At 40.7% G+C, this 21,312-nt stretch overlaps 1 protein-coding gene across 9 annotated transcripts in view; it reads right to left on the bottom strand.

Annotated features, from left to right (window-relative positions):
• The window catches only part of TANC2 (tetratricopeptide repeat, ankyrin repeat and coiled-coil containing 2), a 471,789-nt gene that overhangs the window by 43,861 nt on the left and 406,616 nt on the right, over positions 1-21,312 (bottom strand). For all 9 annotated transcript variants that reach the window (XM_017950844.3, XM_031657665.1, XM_031657666.1 and 6 more), the window contains one exon: positions 5,644-5,752. In XM_017950844.3, coding sequence (XP_017806333.1) covers positions 5,644-5,752 — 109 coding nt within the window. The remainder of the gene's footprint in view (positions 1-5,643; positions 5,753-21,312) is intronic.

The following is a 21,312-nucleotide window of genomic DNA, read 5'->3' as shown; positions in this document are numbered from 1 at the left end:
AACAGTTTCAGATCTTTCAGGAAGAATTCTAAATGTTACTCAGGGTTGGAGTCCAGACAAATTAGGTTCTTGAGTGCACCTCCACTGTAGATCCTGGAAGACCAGAAAACTTAGCTCTGACTCCCCATTTGGGCCTCAGTCTCCTAATTTATAATATGTGTGGGTCTCAAGACCTTTTGAGGAACAATAAACTCTATTAACCAATTCAGAGAGAAAAATCAGCATTAAGAAATATCCTTAGTCTAACAGAGGAAACTTTTAGCAATGGAAGACATGTCTTACATATGATGGTTGAAGGAAAAAAACGCAGGAAATCTGACATTTTTTCAGATCTACAATGTGTCAGGTTCTGTGCAAGGGCCTTTCCAGATTTAGCTTCTCTAATGTAATCTAATCTCCATAACAGCCCTAGGAGGTAGAATTTATCACTATTTTTATATAGGAGGAAACAATCTAGAGAAGATTGAGTAATTTGCTCAAAGCCACACAACTCCTGGAGCTGGAATTAGAGGCCAAATCTGTCTTTACTCAAAAGTTCATGTTCCTTCCATTACACCAACTAAAAAAAGGAAAAGTAACTGGCACCTGATTCAGGACCTCACTTCTGAATTCTTAGCTGAAAAAGTAGCAACTACAATAGATGAAAACAGACAAAACAGCCAATTGCTGCTTTCTCCCTTAACCTTTAATTCCAAATCATTTTCTATCCTCGGCCCTCTTCTCCAGAATTGTCCTTTTTAATCCCAGACATTTTCTTCTACTCTTACCAATTCAACTGAGCATTATATGCTTTTTTCCCAACTTTTAAATTTAAAGTAAAATTGTGTCTAAGACCTTTCTGTTGACGTATGTATGCTAACTTTAGGATAAGGGTTATCTCTGGGGAGGGAGGAGAATGGGGTAAGGGAAAGACATAAAGGGACTTCTACTATAATTGTTACATACAAAACATTTATATATATAACTATTAAATGTAGGTAAGAGTCACCTACATTTTGGTGACTCTTAACCCCAAATATATATATATGTAGCCCTTAGAGATCTTAGCCCCCCTTCTGAGGCTTATATATGTTAATGAATTAAATCCTCACAACCACCAAGTAAGGGCTAATATCATTCCCATTTTAAAGATTAGTAAGATTAGTGGTGGTAATTCCAGCACTTTGGGAGGTCAAGGACGGAGGATGGCTTGAAACTAGCAATTCAAGACCAACCTGGGCAACATGGTGAGACTCCCATCTCTACAAAAAATAAAAATAATTAGCCATGTGTAGTGGTGTTTGCCTGTAGTCCTAGCTACTTGGGAGGCTGAGGTGGGAAAACTGCTTGAGTCCAGGAGTTCAAGGCTGCAGTGAGATGTGACTGTGCCACTATACTCCAGCCTGGGTGACAGAGTAAGACCTTGTCTCCAAAAAAAAAAAAAAAAAAAAAAAAAAAAAAAAAAGTAAAGTTAAACAACTTGCTTAAAGTCATACAGTTAGGAAGTAAGAGAGATAGGGTTTGAACTCGGTCTGCTTTTGGAGTCTGATCTCTTAACTACCATGCTTGCTATATTGCCATCTTTAAATTACTGATGTAGAATAGTGATTTTTTCACAGGAAAAGAAAAGAACAGTGGTTTTTCAACTAGCTGGGGTGCACAGTAGAACTACCTAGGAAGCTTTTCAAAAATACTAGTGATCAGTCATTGCCGGTGGGAATGCAAAATGGCACAGTCACTTTGGAAACTAGTCTGGCAATGTCTTACAAGCTAAACATAGTCTTACCATACAATCTGGTAATTGCACTACTAAGGCATTTACTCAAATGAGTTGAAAATTATGTTCACATAAAAACCTGTATTTTAGTGTTTATAGAAGCTTTATTCATAATTGCCAAAACTGGAAGCAACCACGATGTCCTTTAATAGATGAATGGCTAAATAAAATGTAGTAATCCATATAGTGAAATATTATTCAGCAATAAAAAGAAATGAGCTATCAAGCCAAAAAAGACACGTAGGAACCTTAAATGCATATTGTTAAGTGAAAGGAGCCAGTCTGAACATTCTAAGCATTGTGTGATTCCAACTATATGACATTCTGGGAAAGGCAAAACTATAGAAACAGTAAAAAGATCAGTGGTTCCCAGGGGTTGAGGAGGGTAAGAGGAGAGGAATGAATAGGTGGCGGATAAAGGAATTTTAGTGCAATGAAATGATGCTGTATGATACTTAATGGCGGATACGTGACATTACGCATTTGGCAAAATCTATAGGGCTGTACAACACATAGAGTGGACCCTAACATGAAGGATGGACTGCAGCTAATAATAATGTATCACTATTGGTTCCTCAATTGTAACAAATGTACCACATCAGTACAAGATATTAATAACAGGGAAAACTGTGGTTGGGGGAGTGAGTATGTGGGAACTCTGTACTTTCTGTTCAATTTTTATATAAACCTAAAATTGGTCTAAGAAATAAAGTCTATTTTAAAAATGAAGCCTAGGTTCTACTCCAGAACAATGACTCATAATCTCTGGGAGTAAGGCTCAGGAATGTGTACTTTTAAAAAAACTCTGCAAGAGAATTTAATGTATAGCTAGAGTTGAAAATCACTGACCTACATCTATAGAGAAATCTCAAAGGTACAATGTTGATTGAAAAAAAGAAAAAAGTTACAGAATCTTATAGTATTAAAAAACCCAAAATAGTTGTATATATTCCTTATGAATATGAACCTACATTGGAAAAGTGTAAAATATAGATGAGAAGAACATGTCAGCGGTGTTAGCATATGCTAAATCCTAACACATTTACAAGTTATCTCTAGGGGGAGAGAGAGAAATGGGGTTACAGAGAAATACAAAAGCATTATTTATTATATTTGTTACATTCATTTCTTAAAAATAAAGAAAAATAATTGAAGCAAACATGGAAAAATGTTAACATGGTAGATAATATTTGATTACATTCAATTATCTGTACTTTCCTACATTTCATAATGCAATTAAAGAGGAATAGGAACATCTTTTCTTCTAAAACAAGAAAAAAAGAGGTAAGAATTGATAATGATATAGATTGATTTGTGGTGAGGGGAGGAAATAGTTAAGGGAAGTAACACTTGGTTTTTGATCTTTTTCAGAGACTCACAAGTTGTGCTGTTTGTTTTGTTAGTTGGCTTCATTAAGAGGTAGAGGAAAAAGAAATGGGAAAAGGAGCTGAGTAAGAATGGACCTTGGTAAATGAATGTCAACTAAATGGTCCAGTAAATGGACCACTGAGAACCACACTGAGGCTGGAGTAAATACACAAGAAATAAGCCTGAAATACAGAGCTTTGGATTTGGAATATTAGCTTTACTTGTACTATGGACTTTTGATTTCTTCTGGTTAGTGGAGTTGATCCTTTGTTCTTGTGAAGTATGGGAGGAAAGAGCTTCAGTTTAGTTCAACTCAACAAAGATGACAGAGAAGTGTGATCCCATTACCAGCCAGGATGTAGCCAAAAATAACGCATAATTAAATTCTAAGCTCATGGTTTCTTTAAGAGAATTTTATGTTCAAATAGCTTGAGAAAGTGCCTCTTCAGCATCTGTAACTATTGCTCAGGTAAGGGATCTTTTTGTCGGCAATAAATGGTAATGGAATCCCTTCCTTAGAATCTAAATTTACAAAACTGTTTACCAGCCAGTGATAAGCTTGCTCAAGATTTTTGAATACTTAAGAAAACAGGGAAAGCATGAAGAAACGAGCAATTTTATCTTAGGGATCTTTAGCTGTGGCTCAGGTATCTTAAGATCATAAACCTCGGGGGCTTATCCAATGAGCTTCTTTAAAGCGCGTTACTTACAAACGTCACCTTTATGAAGATAAAACCAGAGAAATGTAAAATGAATGTACCCACTGGATTGTGTGTCACTGCTGAATAGAAGTTTCAAGTGGAACTATTTCTAACCATAAAGTCTATATTTGTCTTTGACCCACAGCTGGTGCAGATTGAGAATTCTAGCAGTTTGGGAGAAGTTAAAGCCTCTCAACAGGGAACACTCTGCATTTAAAGGATCCTGTAAACTGCAGCACCAGGAAAACCATAGTCCAAGTTCTTCATTCTTCAGCTTGCAGTCACGTCATCACCATATGCTGTATACTAGAGTATTTATGGCTTGAATCACACATGGAGCCAGTCTTATCTCAGGCAACCATGCAGTCTGCATCAATATAAGATAAAACTGTGCTAATGACAGGAGTGCATGTTTAAATGTACGTTTCCACGTATGGGATAAAATACTTGGTCAAATGAAGCTTTATGCTACTCTTCTCTGCAAATGTGGTATTTGTTTTATGGGGCAGCAAAGGCAGGCATTAGCTTCATCTTTGCATCTGATTCTTGGCAGATGGTGATGCTAAAAGGTTAATACTTAAGTTACTGTCTTTTAGTTACTATCTAACAGCAGGACAATGCTCTTAGAGTTTATGGAATTATTAGCTACTTTTTAGTCTGCTTGAAACTGGAATGCCATACCTTGCCAGTTATTTTAGCTCCACTCTGCTCCTACTAAGTAAGGTCATTTTTGGTACAGTGATTTGTTAGACAAGACAAGTAAGATTCAAGTAAAAGATCTGTCACTGTGGGTTTCACTTCTGTCCATCTGACGACCAGGCTGCTCTGGCTCTGTGCTTATATATTGAGAAGAATTTGCTAGGCTCTTGAAGTTATCTTAACGCCATTCTTCTCTCTGAAGACGATGGTTTCATTTTTTAACAATATCTTGTGGGGGAAGCCTGACCCAGAGAACTGTTTAAGATACCCATATTTCTCCATCCTGAGGCAGGAAAAGAATTCTGAAAAGGCTATAGGGATTGGAACTCTCATACTGTGGGATATAAAAATTAGGACGATAATTTCCTTCTCCACTTTTGTGGGTTAACCCAAAACTGTTATTTGAACTACAAATTCCTTGAGATTAGGGATTGTATCTTTTTTGTTTTTGTATCTCTAGTACCTAGTTCAATGCCTCAGTAAGTGACGAATAAACAAATGAATGCATACATGCACAAACAAATTATGTGTCCTCTTTTTGGTCCTCCATTGCAGCCTTTTGAAAGCTGAGCGAAGCTGATGTTATAGAGTTCTTAAAGGTTTTTCAAACTAATGGGAGAAAAACTGGGATATAATTTGAAGAGACATTTGGGGGAAGTAGCTCCAAGGAAGGTTAGTGTTGACTCCAGGTAAATAGTTTGAAAATCATAGCACCAGGAATGTTATTATCATCACTAAAACAATTATTAAAAAATTGAAAGAGTAACTGCCCTCAGTGATTTTTTAGACATCATGAAAACCTGCAACTAACTGCTACAATATGACTGTCCTCAGGAGATGATAGGTCATGTATGGAGCCCACATCTATAGGTGTATATGCACCTTGTCAATGATTATACATATACATTTCCTGAAAAGCCTATCAGTTAGTTACACTGGGAGACGCACAATGTAGTTCTAAAGGCCTAGGGAGGAACAGGCCATACATGTTGGGAGATGAACCAATTTTGCAGCAAAAGAACTTCAGAAGGCAGGGACTACAATGAAATAGTTTCTTACATATAGTGTATGAAAGTCTGCTAAAGATGGGGGAAAAATGGTTCCAACTGCTTTAATTACCTTAAAAATGTGTGCTTTGAGGATGTGATGTCCCAGTTCAATAGTCTGCTGTCGGTTTAGTTTTCCCTCTTGGCGGGAAAACCAAAAGGCAAGTAATGTGTGACCACTCCTGCAAAAAAAGAGAAATTCATTTTAATTAATTAATTAATTAATTAAGTTGACATGGAGTCTCACTCTGTTGCCCAGACTAGAGTGCAGTGTCGTGATCTCGGCTCACTGCAGCCTCTACCTCCTGGGTTCAAGTGATTCTCCTGCCTCAGCCTCCTGAGTAGCTGGGATTACAGGCACCCACCACCATGTCTGGCTAATTTTTGTATTTTAGTAGTGAGAGGGTTTCGCCATGTTGGCCAGGGTGGTCTCAAACTCCTGACCTCAGGTGATCCACCCTCCTTGGCCTCCCAAGGTGTTGGAATTACAGGCGTGAGCCACTGCGTCCGGTCTGATTCATTTGAACAGAAATGTTAATGCCCTAATTCTGCTTTGGTTGGGGGACTCTTCAGGTCCAGTCATACCTCCAACAAAACTATACCATTCAACTGGTTTCTTGGGGAAGAGAACCTACTCCTGGGCAAAGAATGGGTATTGAAAGGTTCCTAGGCAGTTCCTTATCCAAATCACATGTATAAATACCACAAAATGTCAGTTCTAGTTGGCTTACACCCATCCCACACACAGATGGCATTACAAGATTTTCATTTTTATTTTCTGTCTCTGTCAGCAACTCTCATTCCACCCATGCTTAAATGTCAGTGTTCCTCAGGATCTCATTCTTGGTCCTATTCTTTCCTCGCTCTAGATTAGCTCATCCATCCTCAAAGCCTTCACCACCACCTATATTCTGTATCTTTTTCTTTATTCAGACTTTTCTTCTCAGCCTTAGGCCAGTATATACCCAACTGCCTATTGTATTTCCCCATTTGGAGGTCCCATAGTACCTCACACTCAACATGACCCAAACTGGACTTACAACCTCTTCCCCAAGTGAAGTCTTCTCTGATCAGCCTCTGCCAAGGCCCTACCCTTTCCTTCTAGCTGAGGAGAATGGAGGGCTTTCTTTCTACTGCCACCAGTATAGACTGTATATCCTCTCGCACAGCGTTTGCCATACTGTCACATACTCTCTCCTCCACTAGATTGAGGTTCCTGATAGCATCCGTTCCCCATTACCTCCTTGCTAACAGATCCCAAACCTGTTTATGAAAGAGAAAGCTCTTTTGTCTGCCTCTGGATATTGTCTTATCTGCCCATGATGTCCAGAACTGCCTTAGTTCTCTTGTAAATCATGTGGTCAGCTGGCTTGAAGACAAAGTCAACAGGAGGGTTAGACTAAAAGAATTGCAGAAAAATAAAGCTTAAGCCCTATTAGCTGCCCTAATTCTGAACTTGCTGTATGAGGTAATAGATTTCTTTACTGTTTAATCTATTTGAATTGGAGTTTTCTGTTTTTTTCCAGCTCAAAGCATCCTAATGATACACTTCTTTGTTAATGTATGTGTGACATGTATGATATTTAGGGTTGTATTTCTACTTACATTCACGAAAGAAATCTGAATTACTTATATTTTCCATAGTGCCTAACATTGTCTACTGCATATAAAAATGCTCAATAAAACTTTAGAAGAAAAAATCTGGCATTAAAGAAAGGACACTAGATCCCCTTTGAGATGTGTTTTCTTACCCCGTTTGTTATGCCTCTAAGAACTGCAGACACTTAGAACTGTCTCTCTATGGCTGGTATGCTTTGGCTCTGTGTCCCCACCCAAATCTCACCTTGAATTGTAACCCCCATAATCCCCACATGTCATGGGAAGGACTTGGTGGGAGGTAACTGAATCATGGGGGTGGTTTCCCCTATGCTGTTCTCATGATAGTGAGTTCTCATGAGATCTGATGGTTTTCTAAGTGTCCGGCATTTCCCCTGCTGGCACTCATTCTCTCTCCTGCTGCCTTGTGAAGAGGTGCCTTCTGCCATGATTATAAGTTTCCTTAGGCCTCCCCAGTCAATGTGAGTCAATGAAACCTTTTTTCTTTATAAATCACCCAGTCTTGGGCATTTCTTTATAGCAGTGTGAGAATGGACTAATACAGTACATTGGTACTGCAGAGAATAGGGTGCTGCCCAAAAATGTGGAAGCAACTTTGGAATTGGGTAACAGGCAGAGGTTGGAACAGTTTGGAGGGCTCAGAAGAAGACAGGAAAATGTGGGAAAATTTGGAACTTCCTAGAGACTTGTTGAATGGCTTTGACAAAAATACTGATGGTGATATGGACAATGAAGTCCAGGATGAGGTGGTCTCAGACAGAGATAAGGAACTTGTTGGGAACTGGAGTAAAGGTGACTCTTGCTACACTTTAGTAGAGACTGGTGGCATTTTGCCCTTGCCCAAGAGATCTGTGAACTTTGAACTTGAGAGAGATGATTTAGGATACTAGTGGAAGAAATTTCTAAGTAGCAAAACATTCAAGAGGTGACAGAGCATAAAAGTTTGAAAAATTTGCAGCCTGACAATGCAATAGAAAATAAAAACCCATTTTCTAGGGAGAAATCTAAGCCAGCTGCAGAAATTTACATACTTAATGAGGAGCCAAATGTTGAATCACCAAGCCAATGGGGAAAATGTCTCCAGGGCATTTTGAAGGGCTTCATGGCAGCCCCTCCCATCAGAGGCCCAGAGGCCTAGGAGAAAAAAGTGGCTTAGAGGGCTGGGCCCAGGGCCTTGCTGCTTTGTGCAATCTCTGGACTTGGTACCTGGCATCCCAGCTGTGGCTAAAGGGCCAATATACAGCTCAGGTTGTTGCTTCAGAGGGTGCAAGCCCCAAGCCTTGGCAGCTTACACATGGCGTTGGGCCTGTGGGTGCACAGAAGTCAAGAACTAGGGTTTGAGAATGTCTGCCTATATTTAATGAGATGTATGAAAATGCCTGGATGTCCAGGCAGAGATTTGCTTCAGGGGCGAAGCCCTCATGGAAAACCTCTGCTAGAGCAATGTGGAAGGGAAATGTGGGGTTGGAACCCCCACACAGAGTCCCCACTGGGGCACTGCCTAGGGGAGCTGTGAAAAGAGGGTCACCATCCTCCAGACCCCAGAATGGGAGATCCACCAAGAGCTTGCACTGTGTATGTGGAAAAGCTGCAGACACTCAACACCAGCCCGTGAAAGCAGCCAGGAAGGGGGCTGTACTCTTTGCAAAGACACAGGGGTGGAGTTGACCAAGGCTGTGGGAGCCCACCTCTCACATCAGCATGACCTGCATGTGAGCCATGGAGTCAAAGGAAATCCTTTTGGAACTGTAAGGTTTAATGACTGCCCTATTGGATTTTGGACTTGCATGGGGCCTGTAGCCCCTTTGTTTTGGCCAATTTCTCCCATTTGGAATGTGTGTATTTACCCAATGCCTGTACCCCCATTGTATCTAGGAAATGACTAATTTGCTTTTGATTTTATAGGCTCATAGGTGGAAGGAACTTGCCTTGTCTCAGATGAGACTTTGGACTTGGACTTCAGGTTAATGCTGGAATGAGTTAAGACTCCGGGAGACTGCTGGAAGGGCACGATGTGTTTTGAAATTTGAGGACATGAGATTTGGGAGGGGCCAGGGGCAGAATGATATGATTTGGCTCTGTGTCTCCACCTACACCTCACCTTGAATTGTAATCCCCATAACCCCCACATGCTGTGGAAGGGACCCAGTGGGAGGTAACTGAATCATAGGGGCAGTTTCTCCCATGCTGTTCTCATGATAGCTGATGGTTTTATAAGTGTCTGGCATTTTCTCCACTGGCACTCATTATCTCTCCTGCCGCCCTGTGAAGAGGTGCCTTCTGCCATGACTGTAGAGTTTTTAAGTGTCAGTAAAGAACCTGGAACACAGGGGATGGGACAGCTCCCATCTTACATAGGACTCATCAAATGGATTTCATTCCAATAAGATTTTAAAAAGGGATTTTTAATTTTTGACTTTACAGAATTTCTAAATTGTAGTGGATACCAGATCACCTTGTTTGATTGGATAAATTAACCATAATAGAAAGGAAGTTATTTAATTAGGAGAATGTCTCAGACAAGTGTAGCTTGCATGGAATCATCAGTATCATCTGAAGGTGTGAGTCCAGGGTTCTTTCAAATTCATAAAATCTAGAAATTGACACTGAACTCTCCTTTTTTTTTTTTTAGATGGAGTCTTGCTCTGTTGCCCAGGCTGGAGTGCAGTGGTGTGATCTCGGCTCACTGCAAGCTCCACCTCCCAGGTTCATGACATTCTCCTGCCTCAGCCTCCTGAGTAGCTGAGACTGCAGGTGCCCGCCACCACGCCTGGCTAATTTTTTTAAATATATTTTTTAGTAGAGACGGGGTTTCACTGTGTTAGCCAGGATGGTCTCCATCTCCTGACCTCATGATCTACCCACCTTGGCCTCCCAAAGTGCTAGGATTACAGGTGTGAGCCACTGCGCCCGGCCCTGAACTCTTATTTATCCCATGAAAACTCAATTTAGTTGATAGGTTATTTTTTTCTTTTTGAGATGAAATCTCGCTCTGTCACTCAGGCTGGAGTGCACTGGTGCGCTCTCAGCTCACTGCAACCGCCACTTCCTGGGTTCAAGCAATTCTCCTGCCTCAGTCTCCCAAGTAGCTGGGATTACAGGTGTGTGCCACCACGCCCAGCTCATGTTTTGTATTTTTAGTAGAGTTGGGGTTTCACCATGCTAGCCAGGCTGGACTTGAACTCCTGATATCATGATCTGGCTGCCTCAGCCTCCCAAAGTGCTGGGATTACAAGCGTGAGCCACTGCACCCAGTCTATTTTAGTTTTTTCAATAGAGATTGTTCTTTTTGAATAAGTTATTTTAACAGACCACATGGAAGTTAAGACAACAATACAAAGCATGTATGAAGTATCTTACTCTTAAGATCTCAAAATTCTGTCCAGCTCTTAACAGTAAAATTACTGGAGCCTCCCTGGTATAAGAATTATTACTTTAAGTTACTCATCCATGGCTGTTCCACTGTGACTAGAACTCCTGAATATAAGCCTCTGATCCACTATCTACACTTTAGGCTGTTAATGAGAATTCATGCCTATTGGGATTAATGTAAAAAAGCTTGTGCTTGACAAGGAAATGAATTTTCAGTTAGACATAGAATTGACTTCGCCCTAGTGTTTTCATTTTACCACCATAACTAAGAAATGCTGGTGAGATGTCTGCATTTCTCTAGTCTTCATTTCAGCTGGCTAGAGATAACTGCTTGCTTTTACATCAGGCACTGAGGAGAAACAGCAAGTAATACAGGTCAAGGATAAGATGAAGGTGGCAACTATAGTTCATTTCTTTTTGAATACAAGCATGCTACATTATTACTAAAAGAATGGTTCTGAATAGTACACTGGACTCAAAGTTTGTGGTATGTAGGACATAAGGGAAAACAGCAATGTACATTCTATATTGGCTCCCATGGTGACATCTTGAACACTGAGATTTAATTTTGCTTCTTGGTCTGCTGGATCTCTCTACCTCCACCATCATCAAACTCACTTTTTGAAGTTGGAGCTTTCCCTCAAAACCATATATCTCTCTCTCTTTTTTAAATATTGCCAGTTACTCAGGCATAAAACATAGTAGCTATTTTCCCCCTCTCCTATACTTTCTCTCCTGAAAAGTCACAAGAATCTCATTCTCTTCATTTTATTCTCTACTGCTCGCTCCCTGGCCATCACAATAATCTACGTTGCAGAAACCTGATCAAAATTCTGCTCAAAATTATTTGCTAGTTTTATTTTCCCTCTGATATAAAATTTAAATTCCTTAGCATGGTATCCAAAAGCTTTACATAATTTGTTCCTTGCCTATTTGTCTGTCTTTACCTCTTTACCTTATCCTTTCAATTCCAGACACAGTAAATTATCTGTAGGGTTTCAAATATGCTTTCCCTCTGCCTGGAATTCTCTTTCCTGTTTAGTTCATCAGAAAAACAATTTCTCAATCTTCAAGTGGCAATTCACATCATCTCCTCTGTGAAGCCTCCCCTGGTGCCCTCTGATAAACTCAGGGGTTCTTTCCTTAGGTTCCTGTTGTACCTGGTACACATCTCCATTACAGCACCCACTGCACGGCACTCTTCTATGTTGCTCTACATATGTGTGAAAAAGCATGGCTTCTATCCTCAAGAGAGTCTAGGTAATAGGAGTATATATTTCCAAAATGGATGAGTAAGTAATAACATCTTATATCTGTGTATCTTATGGTTTTCAAAATACTTCAGGCCAGGCATCATGGCTCACACCTGTAATCTCAGCACTTTGGGAGGCCAAGGTGGGAGGATCACTCGAGTCCAGGAGTCCAAGGCTAGCCTGGGTAACAAAGCAGGACCCTGTCTCTACAAAAAAGTTAAAAAGCCAGTTGTGCTGGTGTGTGCCTGTAGTTCCAGTTACTTGGGAGGCTGAAGCAGAAAAACTGCCTAAGCCCAGGACATTGAGGCTGCAGTAAGCTATGATTACACCGTTGCACTCCAGCCTGGGCAACACAGTGAGGCCCTGTCTCAAAAAAAACAAACAAACAAAAACAAAAACAAAAACAAAAAAACAACAAAAAACTGAAAAATCAAAATAATAATAATAATTATTTTTTGAGACAAGAGTCTCACTCCATTGCCCAGGCTGGAGTACAGTGGCATGATCTTGGCTCATTGCAACCTCTACCTCCTGGGTTCAAGCAATTCTTCTTCCTCAGCCTCCCAAGTAGCTGGGATTATGGGCGTGTACCACCACGCCCGGCTAATTTTTGTATTTTTAGTAGAGATGGGGTTTCACCATGTTGGCCAGGTTGGTTTTGAACTCCTGATCTCAAGTTATCTGCCTGGCTTGGCCTCCCAAACTGTTGGGATTACAGGCCTGAGTCACTGCACCCAGACAAATATTTTAATAATTTTTAGATTCTCAAAAAAAATCATTACACCATAGGTATAGCAGTAAATACTACTCCCAATATTATGGCAGAGGACTGACTGAGACTAAGCAAGATTGAGGGACAGACCCAGCTTACATGCCTAGGAAGTGAAAGGGCTAGAATGAGAACTTCAGTGTTTCTGAAGTCCTAGTTTCCACTGAAACCTAGTTCCATTACCACACTGACAAGATTAGCAACTTGATTTTTGTTTCAGAGCACATTTGTGTGAAAAAAACTCCACCACTGTAAAGAACAATATACTCATTTGTATAGTATAAACTCTGAATTCTTCAAACATAATTAAAATCAGCAATCATTATTTTGACACTTTTTGATTGGCATTTTGAGAAAGAGTAGGTAAGAAATAAAGTAGAGACAGCTCTAGGAAGCATGACATGTTTTAAAGCAAGACGGGGCACAACTATGTTTTTCCCTTTATAATTAAAGATGACGAGGCCTAGGCACAGTGGCTCTCACCTGTAGTCTCGGCACTTTGAGAGGCTGAGGCAGGAGGACTGCTTGGGTCCAGGAGTTTGAGACCAGCCTGGACACCACAGCGAGATCCTATCTCTACAAAAAAATTTAAAAAATTAGCCGGGCGTGGTGGCATGTGTCTGTGCTCCTAGCTATTTGGGAGGCTGAGGTGGGAGGATCACTTGAGCCTGGGAGGTTGAGACTGCAGCAAATTGTGATCGTGCCACTGCACTTCAGCCTGGGTGGTGAGCAAGACCCTATCTCAAACAAAAGCAAAAACCAAAAAAGATGGTAACCATAATCAACTTTCATATGGGTTCAGATATGGTCATAAAGGCCATGGGGTAGGGAAGTGAAGACAGAAGATAATTACTACTTTTTTTTTTTTTGAGACGGAGTCTCGCTCTGTCGCCCAGAGTGGAGTGCAGTGGTGATTTTGGCTCACTGGAAGCTCCGCCTCCCGGGTTCACGCCATTCTCCTGCCTCAGCCTCCTGAGTAGCTGGGACTACAGGTGCCTGCCACCCTGCCTGGCTAATTTTTTTTTGTATTTTTAGTAGAGACGGGGTTTCACCATGTTAGCCAGGATGGTCTCGATCTCCTGACCTCGTGATCCACCCGCCTCAGCCTCCCAAAGTGCTGGGATTACAGGCGTGAGCCACTGCGCCCGACCGAGAATTATTTTCATATAACTTATATAATGATATCATCTTGTGATTCAAAGTTACTTTACAAATTTCCTTACTGGCATTCACAGTGCTGCCTCTTCATCTCTAAAAGTCAAACAGGCCTATGTTTAAATCCTAGTTCTGCCACTTACACACTCTATAACCTAAGACAAGACACTGAACCTCTTTGTGAGACAGGGATAGTAATATCTTCCTCTCAGGACTGTGGTAAGAATTAGGTGAGACATATTAAGTGAATGTATTTTATATTTCTTTTATATTCTCCAGAGTAACTAGTGTAACGCTAAACTAAAGGAACGTCCAGTAACCACAAATATCTTTAAACATATAGGAAGATGACTGTGTTCAAATGGAACTTCAGTCTTCAATGTGTGTAGCAGGGTGAAATGTGATATCCTGTCCTTAACCCTGATCCCTACCCTTCCACACCGTACCCTACTACCTTTGCAGCCGGAAGAGAAGTCCACAGATCAGGGAAAAATTACTGGGGTACAGACGCCATTCACTGCTAGCAAATGAAACTTGGAGGTGTAACTTCAGGCAGAGGGGAGGATAAGGACAGAGCTAACTGGTCCCTAAGAAACAAGGTAAAAGGCTAACAGGAAGAACACAAATTTGTCATATAGACCAGAGGTGTTCAGGAAGATAGTAAATCTTATATTCAAGGCATATTTGATTTTTGATATAATTAGGAGAGAATCGATCACAGGTCAGAGTTGAGGATCCTTCCCCCAGCACTCTCCCTTCTCCCCTTTGCTGGATAAATATGTGTGTTTTGACAAAAGTCAGAGAAGGTGGTGTCCAGAATAGCAGAGAACAAATTCTACTTGCATTCTCATTTGTAGGCATGAGTAGTCCCTTGATACTGGAGACAAATGATACTTCCGGATAACTAGGGGTTACAAGGCAGTGAGGAACTACTGTCATTTGATGATCCTATACTTCAAGAGTTTAGAGCTATGGAGTCTTAGAGCAAAACCCTTTCTAAAGCAAGAATCACTCCCCTCTGTCCTCATTTAACAGTATGGAAGTTGGATAATAATTGTTTTACACAAAATATACAATGGCATTATGTTTTTTGTTTTGTTTTTTTTTTCACTTAGCATCCCAGGAGATATCTAGTCTTAAAGTTTCTATTTGTAGTACCAAAACATGCTAACAAATAAACTTAGATATTTCTAGCATGGATAGTTTCTCACTGTTCTAGTCAGAGTTACTAATATGGAGTCACGCAGATTTCATTAACTTATGATGACAAACTTAATACACAACCTTCTCATGCTTCAGAGAAACAACACTTAGGTGCTTTGATATATATATATATATATATATATAAAAATTTTTTTGAGATGGAGTTTCACTCGTTGCCCAAGCTGGAGTGCAATGGTGTGATCTCAGCTCACTGCAACCTCTGCCTCCCGGGTTCAAGCGATTCTCTTGCCTCAGCCTCCTGAAGAGCTGAGATTACAGGTACACGCCACCACGCCTGGCTAATTTTTTGTATTTTTAGTAGAAATGGGGTTTCACCATGTTAGCCAGGCTGGTCTCGAACTCCTGACCTCATGCGATCCACCTGCCTCGGCCTCCCAAAGTGCTGGGAGTACAGGCGTGAGCCACCGTGCCTGGCCAGGTGCTTTGATATTCTGTGTGAGGGTCAGATGTGACGAAGTGGTATAGTTACAGCCAGTTGGCAAGAAAATGCTTGTAATCTAAAGCCTATCTTATAATTTGGGCAGAAATAATATACATTGCTGTGAAGTGTCTTTATATTACAGAGGTTAATGTGGGTTATTTAAAGAGACCTAGTGAGATGAGAATTATGAGGCAGAAATGGCTGGCTGCCTCCAAAGATTGTGCTCCCCTTCCGAGTCAAGAGTTCTTGTTGGCAAGTGGCTTCCTTGCCAGGGACCATGCAATCAATTGGGGTTAGGTGACTCAGTTCTGGTTAATGAAATGCAGACAGAAATAATGTTCATTTCAGACCTGGCCCACAAGAATCTTCCATTCTTACACTGTTTTTTGTCTTCCCCCATCTGCCAGCTGATAAAAACAATTACCCTGGAAAGCAGTGTGTGAAAGATGGCAGAGACCCCAATGGCCTGCGTCTCTGAAAAATGGTACAGGGCAGACCTCTTCCAAACCATGTGGTGCCTTTGGACTTCATGTGAGTGAAAAATAAATTTCTATTGTGATACATCACTTAGGTTTTGGGGTTTACTTATTTCAGTAGTTAGCAGTACCTTAAATAAAACAAGAAAATTACTTTTTGAGGGATTACTAACAGGGGATGGATAGAGGATGAAGAAAGAGTAGAAAGGAGGACTAAGGAAGTGTTTACCTCAATATCAGCGAAAATGGGCAGAAACAAACATAATATCCTCATAAATTAGATATTTGGGATACTAGTGGGGACACTAGTTATGAGGTTTATAGCAACAATCTAGGTGAGAAATGCTAAGAATTATTAAATGAAAAGAGAGAGCAGGGTGTATGTGGGAGACGCATTTTGGTGATACTCAAAAGCACTTGGTCTTTTTTTTTTTGTGTAGGGATAAAAACTGCAATTAGGCCAGGCGAGGTGGCTCACACCTGCAATCCCAGCACTTTGGGAGGCCGAGGCGGGCAGATCACTTGAGGCCAGAAGTTCGAGACCAGCTTGACTAACATGATAAAACCCCGTCTCTACTAAAAATACAAAAATTAGCTCGGCATGGTGGTGCATGCCTGTAACCCCAGCTACTAACAAAAATTAGCCTGGCATGGTGGTGCATGCCTGTAATCCCAGTTATTCAGGAGGCTGAGGCAGGAGAATCACTTGAACCCGGGAGGCAGAGGCTGCAATGAGCCGAGATTATGCTACTGCACTCTAGCCTGGGCAACAGAGTGATACTCCGTCTCAAAAAAAAAAAAAAAAAAAGCTGAAATTATTATTCTTTACCACAAGACTGTTGAAGCATACTCCATAAGAAGAGAAAAGGAAGAGGAGTCCTTGTGTCCCATGACAGTAATGAGTCACTTTCTATCCCCAGCAGCCTTCCAGTATAAAAACCTATTTCGAACACCTGCCACTCATTCCTAGCCAATATGAAGTAATTTTTCAAACTTACAGCTAGCTGAAAGTATTCAAACTATGGTATCATCGATAGATTCCCTACCAGAGCCCACCATGAAGAGGGAAGTTGCTTTAAAAGGATGTTTCTCTTGTGTTACTAGGGGTCTTTGTGTTTGCAAAAAAGTAACTTGTAGCATGACCTGATAAAGTGGTATTTTCAGTAAGATTAATTCCTCTGAGAAATTAACCATCAGGTAACCATTGTTTAGGATATGGGGAATTTAGTACTTCTAGCAAGGATCCCCATGCCTCCATCTCCCTTTCTGCCAGTTGGACAAAGGCGTCTTCTGGCCAGGTTCTTAATATTCAATAGCTCCTGAGCTCTCGCAGAAATACCAGTGTGGCAACTAAAAAGATATGGGTTTCCAAAAGTTCAAAAAGGTTTGTTCAAAAAGGACTTTAAGTTGCCCTTTTGATAGCCAGGTTTCTAGAACTCATCATCCTTTGCCTCTCTTCTATGTTTAGTCTCTTACTTTTTAACTTTCCATTTCCCAATGTCAACCAACATAGTCAAACTTTTCCCTTCCTTCAGTGCTAAAATTTTGGGAAGCTGAGTCTATGGTAGTGGTCTCTACTTTCATTTCACGTGTAGTTTTTAACTTACAGGAATTGGACTTCTGCTACCAAACATTCTATGCAAAGTATTCTAGCAAAAGCCATATATGGCCTCTTACCCTTTGCCTTATTGCAGTACAAGGTACTGGTGAGTATCCCCTCCTTGAAATTGCCTTCTCCTTTGACTTCCATGACCTTACTTCCTCTTGTTTCTCTTTCTAATTCCCCTCTAAATTACTATTTGGCTCATCATCTTCTTTCAGCATTGAAATATAACTATTCTGTTTCATGCTTCTGAACTTCCTACTTTATATTCTTGGGTGATCTCGTTTAGTACTATGGCTTCTACTGTCAGTTATTTGCTGATAATGCACAAATTTATAGTTGCATGCCTTGAGCCTTCTATTTTTTTTGAGACGGAGTCTTGCTCTGTCGCCCAGGCTGGAGTGCAGTGGCCGGATCTCAGCTCACTGCAAACTCCGCCTCCCGGGTTTATGCCATTCTCCTGCCTCAGCCTCCCGAGTAGCTGGGACTACAGGCGCCCGCCACCTCGCTCGGCTAGTTTTTTGTATTTTTTTTAGTAGAGATGGGGTTTCACCGTGTTAGCCAGGATGGTCTCGATCTCCTGACCTTGTGATCTGCCCGTCTCGGCCTCCCAAAGTGCTGGGATTACAGGCTTGAGCCACCGCGCCTGGCCTCTTTGTCTATTTTCTAAAGGCACACTCCTAAATATATTTGTGCATCTTTCCTCAGAGGCAATTCATTATGAACATGTCCAAAATAGGACTCACTTTCTCCCCATAAGCCTGTTCTTCCTCCTGCCTTTGCTCGTGTTAAGAGCCCCTCCTCCATTCAGAAAGTTCTATGTTGGTTAGTAGCATCACTATTACCCATCATTCAAGATAAATCTCGTCATTTTTGATCCCTCTGTCCTTACCTTTCACATACCATATAAAAAAAGGCCAAGTGCTTTTGAGTATCACCAAAATATCTCTCCCACATACACCCTGCTCTCTATTCTCCTGTTATAGGTCTTACCATTCCTCATCTGGACTATTGCTATAAACCTCTTAATTAGTATCCCAACTTTCAGTCTCTTCCCTTCATTTCAACTCATCTTCCATGCATCACTTGTCAGAGCTATCTTTCACATAATCAGAGTTATCAGATCTTTGTTTCTTCCTCCTCAAAAGGTTATAGAGGCTCCCTGTCATCTACAGAATTATAAAGTCTTAAATATGGCATTTAAGGTTTTCTCAGTGACATCTCCTATCATCCTCTCTTCCTGATCATGCATCTTATTCTCGCGTCATAGCTGCTCACAGTCCCCCAAAGGCATTTTATATGTTCTCACTCTTCCTTGTTTCTGTTACGGCCATTACCTTTTCCTTTCTGCCTACAGGGCTCCTGCATTCCCTTGCTGCTTAACGGAATTCAACCCATACTTCAAGGCTGAACTTTAATGCTACCTCTTCTGAAAAGTATTTATTTCCTCTTTGTCTAGGTTCCTACAATACTTTGTACTATGGCACTATTGTTGGTTGCTTTGTCTGACTTCCCTTTAGAGCAGGGGTGTCCAATTTTTTGGCGTCCTGGGGCCACACTAGAAGAAGAAGAATTGTTTTGAGCGACACATAAAATATACTAACACTAAAGATACCAGATGAACTAAAAAAACTGCAAAAAAATCTCATCATGTTTTGAGAAAGTGTACAAAATTTGTGTCGGGCCACATTCAAAGCTGCCTGGGGATACATGTGGCCCACAGGCCATGGGTTGGACAAGCTTGCTTTAGAGTATAACGGCTTCAGTGTCAGGGGTGTACTAAGTCACCTAAGTTTCTCTAGTGGTTAGCACAGTCCTTGGTGTAGAGAAGCAGCAGCTCAACAAGTGTTTCATGTTTCATGAATGAATAAAACTAAGCAGATGGGTACAAGGAAGAGCAATGCAAGCACTTCCAGATTCACTTTCCAATTCAGCACTCAATTTGACTTTGAATTTGCAGGTATTTCTGCTGTCGCTGTTAGACTGTGAAATGAGTGTGCATATGACTCAAGTATTAAGAATAGGTTAACAATCCTGATCTTTTCCATCTCTCTTCTTAAAAATTCTTCCAACAGTTAAACTTTAGTTGTTGCTGTCTTATAGTCTGCTTGTTGCTATCCATTTTCAGCAAATGATACTCATGCTTCTTGGCAAAATTATTTCTTCCATTTTTCACTTATCAGCCAGTAACTGCTTCGGTATATTTTTTCATGGCTTTCTCATGGAAGCTGAATTCAAAATATATTTCTGGTTCCCTTGTGCTACTGTTTTATATTCAATATGGAAATGTATGACCCTCGTGAAAGTAAATTATAAGTATGACCAAATGTAGAAATGAGTGGAAAGCATTACCTCCTTGTAAATATAGAATCTGAATAGGAATTTGCTGCTTTCTCCCACTTTGCCTCACATCTTCCTACTGCCTTTCTGTTCTGTTAACACATCACCAGCTCTAGGAAAATGGTCATCTTTTCTCTGTTCCAACACGAAGTCTTTAGGTAGCTGGCAGGGCTTCATGAGGCAGAAGAGCTATGACTCCACTGAAATGTCACAGTTTGAAACACCAACGGTAGGCACAGGAAAATTTATCACTTCTCTCTTCCTCCTCCATGCCCCTCAGCTCTTTGTTTATACCTCTAGCACAGCACTCTGCCTTGAATTATAGCTAGTTATAAATGTGTCTGTTAAGAACACTAACCTGTAAGTCTTGGTAGACAGATCTTACTTGTATTTGTATTCCCAGCAGTGCTTACGACAGAGCCTTAAATATATTACTTAATAAATATTCACTGAATACTTGCTGAAATGCATGTCTTCACTTAACTCCCGAGGCATGGTAGGAGGTAACAAAGTGAACAAAAGATACCATCTGTTGAGTTGTGAGAAGAGTTTCTCAAATATTTTAAGTTGCTAGCTTAAATTAGTACCACTTATCATTCCTTTGTTCGCTCATTAGTTCGTCATCAAAAAAAAATTTACTGTGTGCTTACTGTGTTCCAGGCACTCTACTAATCATTAGTAACACACAGGGAGCAATACAGAAAAGGTTCTTGTCCTCACTGAGTTCATTCTAGAGAGAAAAGTGGACAAAACCGAGTATTCGCCTACAATTAATAATAAATTTGGTGTTAGAAAGGAGGTAAAAAGGATGTTATGATTAAGATACATACCAGGAGGCACTTACTTAGATAAGGTGACAAGCAGAAGTCTTTCTGAGGAGGTGGCATTTAAGCTGAGATCTGAAGGAGTGAGAGATCTTTCTATGTGATGAGATGCCTGGGAAAGTGAGCTCCAGATGGAGGCAACTGTTAAGTGCAAGGGCCCAGAGATGGGAAAGTGCAAGTTCTAGGAACCAGCAGAAAATTGTGAATAAGAGGGAGAAAGAATGAACTTAATTCAGGGAGGGAGGCAGAAGCTATATCTATAAATACAGGGCTTTGAACAATCTGGCCTTGATTTTACTCTAATCATAGAAAGCCACTGGAGGATTTTCAGGAAGAGGTTACATGGTCTGATTTGTGTTTTTATAAGATTGCTCTGGCTGCTGGTGGAGAATGGACTCGAAGAGGGCCAGAAGGGAGACCAATTAGGAGATGAAAGTAATCCATGTGAGATCCCAAGATGTGGTCATAATGATCATTAGAGATGGAAACAGATACTTGCAAGTAAAATTTGGGTGGTAGAACCAACTGGATATGTGGATGGCTACAGTAAATTCATGTCTCACAGCTGTGGCTTCCTATGATTGAGAGGATGGAAGGCTATTAGTGTTGATTTTACTAAATGTGGAGATCTATCTGCTTTTGTAAGTCTCTAGAGATGGCTGAGTGAATTGCTTTACTCGCAAAAAAG

This window comes from Papio anubis, chromosome 17 (genome assembly GCF_008728515.1).
Source record: "Papio anubis isolate 15944 chromosome 17, Panubis1.0, whole genome shotgun sequence".
Taxonomy (NCBI): Eukaryota; Metazoa; Chordata; class Mammalia; order Primates; family Cercopithecidae; genus Papio; species Papio anubis.
The sequence above is the reverse complement of the archived record's forward strand: the minus strand, read 5'-3'. Positions and strand labels throughout refer to the sequence as shown.